Raw genomic sequence first — 7,209 nt, 5'->3', positions numbered from 1 at the left:
CGCCTCGAGGAATCGTTTAATTTTGCCGCCTCTAAGCATCACATTTTGCCCGGACTACTTTTAATGCGGGTCAATGCACTGTACATACCGGGAGAAAACTAGATTGCTGTTTTGAGGCATAATCAGTAATTACTTTTTCAGTAATCTGTGACAACACTGGTCATATTCTTTAAAAACGTGTATATAAAATGCTTCCACAAAGGTTTAGAGGTCTGCTGCATGGGCCGACAAACAGCCAATTAACACTGGCAAAAGGTAGAAAAATTCCAACACTGTATCGCTATGGCACCAATGAAACTGTCCATAAGGCAGAGTAAGAATGGCACTGCCCTTGATATATGAGAAACAGGCATGAAAATGGGTCAGGGGTTAAAAAGGTGAGAAGGGTGTGGAGGAAATATGTTCCAGTACACTGTATTGTACACCCCAACAAAATATTGAGCTCTGTCGACCCACACTGTGTTTCAGCAGGGCCATGCAGAGACCGGTGGAGGGGTGGGTGCTCGTAGATCAAAAGGGGCACATGAACAAGTATTTAATACACCTTAAAACAACATAACTTAAATTTTAACCAGCTTTAGATAATAATTGGCTGCGACTGTGACATACTTTAATTGGGAGGGGGCAACAGTGAATGGAAATCAAAACTGTCATCAACACTTTCTGGCTGTGACTCAGTCAGTCTGCCTCTTTTCTTCCTTCAAGCTCTGCATCAAAACTTCCTTCCTCAACTTGTTCATCTGAGAACAAACCACATCAGATGGTCACTGAGCCACCAACAGCACTTCTTAAAACTATTATTTCATTATTATCCATACTTAACAACTCTAGCACCTAATGATTAATAAAGCAATGACATAAAAATCTTATAGAAAAATAACATTGTAATTGTGTTTATAATTGGATTTAATACCCGACTATCCTTGCAAACTTGTTCTTACCAGGTCTGCTATTCACCCAGCGGATGAGGTATCCACTGCCTTTAGCAGCCTCATCTAACTCCTTTTTTTATCCCTCAATCTCCCTTCCCTACGACGCATGTCTATGTAATGAAATATAAATATTTAAAAAAAAACAAACAGACTCCCCGGTGGCTTTTAGTTTTAAAGCTTTCTTAATTTCTTTCTCACTCAATAACGATAGAGTTAGATTTGTGTTTTTATTATTCAATCAAAAAACAAAGTTACTTCTATCAAAAACAAAGTTGCTTCAATCAAAATACAGTATATACTTTTAATCCCAAAAAGTAGCTTCAATAAAAAAAAAAAGTTTTTGATTGCAATAATAAATTTGAGACAAAAAAAGCATTTGAAAACTATTTTTCTTGATTGAAACAAATTTTTCCATTTAAGTAATGTTTTGCGTTTGGGCCACATTTTGGCTAGGACATTTGTGTCTTTATTATTCAATCAAATAAGTTGCTTCAAAAAATATATATAAAAAGAAAAACTTTGCACATGTGTCAATCACCGTTTACCAAAGCCTGAGAGCGTTTGAGTAGACTCACTATGAAGCATTTAATAAAGCCAAGCATTTTCTTACTACTTTATTCTTGTTTAAAAATAATTCGGTGGGGCAGTAACACGTTTAAAACTTATCATAATTATTATATTTTGAAGTGCTTGAAAACCAATTATAAATGATACTTTGGTGAAAAAAGTGAAAAAAAAACATGTCTTATATATATATCTTTTCTCCAATGTAAAATCTGAATAAATGCATTGAACACGCACAAAAAAAATGGGGGGGGGGGGGGGGGGGGCTACTTCGCAGTTTTCACTTATTGCGGCGGGTTCCGGTCCCCATTAACCGCGAAAAAGGAGGGGTCCCTGTATTTCTGAAAAGCTTTAAGAAGCAGGACTCATTCCCACCACTCGTCGGGCCGGTGTTGTGCCGACACCGGCCGTCAGCTCAAATCCAAGCCGAAAATAACGCGTCTCCGGCGGACGACGGGAGCGATGTGAGGCGCCCCCTCCATCCGAGAGCATGCCGCTTAATTTGACTCAACAGTGTGTTTCTTCGTTTATATTACCGCTAAATACACAAGCTTGACGCCAATTTAACGGGAGCTATTTTTTTTCATGGGAGATTTGGCTAGCTCTGGCAGTGTTCAACGCAAGCTGCAACGAATGGCAGTAACTTTTTTATATCGCAAAATGTGAAAACGATTGAAACCATTACTCACCAAATTCAATCTGCTGGCAAATACAGGCAAGTGTGTATGCTGCGCTCTGGTCTGCCCCGGTGTGGATAAGGCCTGCTTTTTGTTTTCGCAGCTTTGCAATGCAAACAAAGGCTCTCCGAGCACTCCATTTACAGTAAGGAGTGCGCGCGTTTGGAATAATGGAACGCAGCTTGGGCCGATGATTGGTTCTCGTCAGCGAAGCATCTAGAAGGATTTGCTGACTGTGTTCTTAAGTGCTCAGTTTACGTACTAAGTTAATCACATGATGATAATAATAATAATAATTAAATAAAACCTCCTGACCCCCCCCTCCTCCCAAAAAGAATTTCTCCTCGGATCTACGCAATTCACGTAGGTCGCCCTTTTTGACTTCAAAACGGCGAATTTCGCCGAAAGGTGAGAGATTTTCATGCCTGAGAAAGTGAAGTGCAAACAATGGACTAATATTGTACTTACATTTTAGCCTTGAAGTCCACAATCAACTGTATGGCACGCTCATTGGTCATTACACAATTTGTTAAATTATTAATCTATTCTTCAGTGTTGTGTTAAAGATCTCAGATTGAATGAACAAGTTTCTCACAATGAGTGTCATAAAATGAAGAGTATTTGTAGTCTGTCTAAAAATAGTACAGACATGTATTATGTTTACAGCTAAATGAATAATTCATCAATTCCATGGCCACAGGTCTACCATAATAAAAAGTTTATTAGTGTGACAGACCTTCAAGTACACAAAAGCACACAATGAGCCTATCAACTCCTTGTGGCTCTCAGCTTTCCAATGAAAAACACTTTAAGCGTTCAATGCTCTTTTATCTAACCAGAGCACAAAATAAAGATTATCTTATGTTTTAGATAAAGGGAAAAATGTTTTTCATTGGACAGCAACAATATATGGCAGTGGGTACCAAGTACAGAGATCAACAGAAGTGTTTTCAAATGCACAATTCATATTTGCATGTACAGTAATAATTTCTGTTGTAGTGATATTAGATGGCTCAAAGCTTGATTGCATTCAGCTTCAAATATCCATCACTGGTACAAGAGACGGTCCTCGCTATTCATGGAACACATGGATTCATGGTCAGGAGACCTAGTTGGGCTCAACAATAAATACAGTACCTTTGCATTAATTGCAGAAAATTGTACACATATACTTCAGTATAGAGTTACAAAAAAGTCTCAAGAGACTATCTCATGGTGAGGTGCATTGTTTCCTTGGGTAATACAAAAATTTGAGGCAATTTCCTGATGCAGTTCCAGTACTTGGTCCCTACAGTACACTGGTCAACCCTGCTTAGCAGGAAATCTAAGAGGCTTATTATTAGTACACTAATGCCCAAATGGCCTCAGGTAGCTACAATGGCAACAAAGAGCCTCCCATATCCAACAAGTCATACTGACAGTAAATCAACATCATAAAACAAAGAGGCACAATCATGTTCATATTTAGAAGCTGTGTGGTGAATACAAAACCCTTTACTTTAAATGGCACTGACTATCAATTTCAAATATTAAATACTGTACAATTCGATGATAGAAACATCTTATTTAATGGGAAATAAAAGATACATTTGGTTTTAGCAGCAGTCTAAAACCTAATTGGTGACATCGTGTTGTTCTCGCACACAAAGCAGGGCTTTTTTTTGCGCAAATCCCCGCTTAATCCACAGGAGGCGCACCTTGGAAACAAACCCGCATGTGCAAAGAATTCGAACCTCAGACAATTATTCAAAAAGGCATAATAAGCTTGAAATGCAACTCATTGAGTCATTCTGGGAAGTATTCCGCAGCAAGGAGACATTCCTCAGGTAACATGAAAACAACCTGAAGAGTTGGGATTTCATTGCATCAGTGCACATTAATTGAGAGGAGTCAACTTCATGGCTTAAGTCCAGCTATGAGCAACCTTTAAGGTGCGGTAGTGTGGAATGTTTATCAACTTTTCCCAAAGCAGCAGCACTTTCAACCCCCTTGAGCCACTCTTTACACTTCCTCATCACTGTCTCGTCCACATCTCCGTCCTCCTCCTCATACTCCACATCGTCATACTTGTGTTGGTCATTCAAAAGCGAGATTTTAACGATGGCCGTTATGTCCTGTTCCACTTCATCCACTTTGGCAACCTGCGCCACTTTGGCAGTCCCCTGCGACGCTTTTTTGGACGGGAAGACGCGCCTGTGTCGGAAGTCTGTGGAAGCGCAGCATTTCTGCTGCTTCGCCAGCATCTGTTTCTCCAAATTTCTCTTCTGAATGACAAGGATGGCCTCCGGCGTGAGGCTGAGTGTGAACTGGATCTCCTTCTTGGTTGAGTCCTCTTTGCTTGCGAACGATCTGCCGTTATCGGCGGAGGTGGAGCGCCTCACTAAAGCCGGAGTTGAGTCCTGAGGTTTGGTCGCGGGCAGCCAGGAAGATTTCCCCTGCACGGCCTTCTGCGAGGGGATTTTACACTTATCCTGCTGTGTCCTGCGCCCCAAATTTCTTATATTAACCGTCGTCCAAGTTGAGGTCTGCTTCTCCTTCCCGGAGTCCCTCTTCTCACCACTGGTTTTCTTTTTGCCGAATAAATCCCTCGCGGGGGAAGGGATCTTCTGCTGGAGACTGATAGGTGGAAAAGGCATTTTCACGATAGAAAAATGTGCAAAAAGTGCTTCAAAGTGCAAAGCGGCGACCAGTGCATCATCCAGAGTGAGTGCACCTGTTGTCCACAGCGTGGAGAGCGTGGAATTCCACTGTGATCGCTCACGCCCCACGACTTTATGGGAGGAAGAGCGAGGGGGCGTGGTCGAGGGAAACGCCAAACAAAGGCACAGAGAGGAGGCGCTGATGTCATGAAGCTAATAACTTCCGATGAGAGACACCTCACACACGCAACAAAATATGAATCATATATGTTAAAGTGCTGGATTGAGTGCTATTTCTTTCATTTTCACTGCTGTCACTTGTCATCATAATACATTAAAGAGGTTATGCGTCACTTATTCTGTTTGTTGGGAATCATTGATCCTGGTATTATCATGTGATGCTCAGTGTTGTGATGTGAGGGTTCATACAGTCATATGCATTTTGGAATGAGTGGGTTTAGGGTAAATTTAAACATGTCAGAAAATAGGCAGAAATGGGGAGAAGTTCTACAAGCAGTTGAGATGTTAATCATAAGCGGAGTTTAAGGGGGGGGGGACAGGCCCCCTGGTGGCCGAAAAGTGTCATTGCATGAATTTCCTATATGCGAAAAACACTCAGGTGACTTGAAGTTCTGCTCTGAGACCCTCAATTTGGCCAACTTTCAAAATTGTCCGAAATGCATGTGTAATACATCATTGGAAAGCTTAAAATCTCAATTTTTGGGGGGAAGAAAAATTTTGAACAGGACGGCATTTAAAAAAAAAAAAAAAAAAAAGCATTTAAACAGCAAAACCCTAATTGGAGGCGAGAGCACGCAAGACCAGAATTAAAGACGCCACAATTTTAACGAGATATTATCGCGTAATTACCTTATTTCGATCCAAAAACTCCATGTAGCATGTATCACCGAGTGTCAAGACACAGCTGTGAATGGCCACAGCCGGATTTTTATTTTATTTTATGGGTGAAACATGGTGATATAACAAGGGTCTCGATGCAGAAATCGCAGACAACAAGGAGTGGTTAAGATTTTCTTTTTCATATAGTTACCCTTTTAAACGTTTTCAATTTTTTTTTTTTTTGTTTGGATCGATTATTTATCATCTAACATATCGGGGAAAATGTGACCGTAACGAAAAAAAATAAAAATACATTTAAGCGATAGTTATGAGGTAGATCTCCGTGACTTTTTGACAGACGCCAAATTTTTCATTGTGGCGTAATTCGTTTAAAATATGCGAGTGAATAATTTTTTAAAATCGTTTTTCTTTTTTTTAATAAACAAATTATTAGACATCAATTAATGATTCTAAGCTAAAAATGACAGACATTTTGAATAATATATATACTTACTTACCTTCTTTTTATGGCAAGGTTGAAACAAAAGCGGTTGCGCGACGTCTGTAAAAGGGTGTTTTCAGGGTAAAACGGACAAATTAAAAATAGTTTGGAGGCTTAGTGCGCCATGAATCTGCTATGGCAGCATATAGACATATTGTTCTATCAAACCCAACAGCTCTTTTGGCTTAAAATACAGCAGTTTATTTTAGAGAGGGTTGCAAGAGCAGAAACTGCTTTTTCAGTCTTGTCTGTTTTCCGCCATATTTATATATATATGTATGCATATATATATATATATATATATATATATATATATATATATATATATATATATATAAAGTTGAAAAGCAATAAAGCAAACAACAAAAATGAATGACAAAAAAAAGATATTCTTTTAATGGTTCAAAATTATTTTTAAAACAGATCTTGTTTGAAGCAACTTATTTTTTGATTGAATAATAAAGACACAAATGTCCTAGCCAAAATGTGGCCCAATCAAAAAGAGACAAACAGACACATAGACAGATACGATTGGAAGCCTTCATTCTGTCAAACTAAAACGGCATATTACTAATGTGAGTCAATGGTCCATTAAGGTGCTACACCAGTGCTTCTCAATTATTTTCTGCTACGCCCCCCAAGCAAGACGTAAATGTTTCGCGCCCCCCCCAAACTCTCTGCCGCCACTGTAAATAGTATGGTCTATTACTGTAGTATTGTATTATTACTATTATAAATACGCATCTGCCTAATATTGTGTCCTTTTTTTCTAAAAAAGAAAAAAAGTAACATAGATCAACTTATAATAAAGTATAACTTTATTAACATTGTTTTGTTTGTAACAGAGAAGACTTGACGTGCATCAATTTGCCTGAATTAAAAAAAAAAAAAAAGTCACATTCAAACTGAAAAAATACACTCAAGGTACATTTTTGACCATTTGATACAGAAAAATAAAATGTAATAAAATCAGGAAATAATAACAAATTCAAATTGATTAGAAACATTCACTCATGAGGACAATATGCCAAAAAATTTGACCGAAAAAACAAAAA

The 7,209-nt window shown here is 38.7% G+C and overlaps 1 protein-coding gene across 1 annotated transcript; it reads right to left on the bottom strand.

Moving 5' to 3' along the window:
* Positions 1-2,869: 2,869 nt before the first annotated feature.
* prr18 (proline rich 18) lies at positions 2,870-5,499 on the bottom strand. The gene has a single exon (XM_057848552.1). It carries the CDS (start codon positions 4,807-4,809, stop codon positions 4,087-4,089), a length of 723 nt encoding a protein of 240 aa, XP_057704535.1. The 5' UTR covers positions 4,810-5,499; the 3' UTR covers positions 2,870-4,086.
* Between the last annotated feature and the right edge of the window lie 1,710 nt (positions 5,500-7,209).

Source organism: Corythoichthys intestinalis, chromosome 10, assembly GCF_030265065.1.
Source record: "Corythoichthys intestinalis isolate RoL2023-P3 chromosome 10, ASM3026506v1, whole genome shotgun sequence".
In the NCBI taxonomy this organism is placed as follows: domain Eukaryota; kingdom Metazoa; phylum Chordata; class Actinopteri; order Syngnathiformes; family Syngnathidae; genus Corythoichthys; species Corythoichthys intestinalis.
The sequence above is the reverse complement of the archived record's forward strand: the minus strand, read 5'-3'. Positions and strand labels throughout refer to the sequence as shown.

Bases quoted from the DNA above. Each gene is read 5' to 3' on its own strand.
- prr18 (XM_057848552.1), bottom strand. From the start codon at position 4,809: ATGCCTTTTCCACCTATCAGTCTCCAGCAGAAGATCCCTTCCCCCGCG.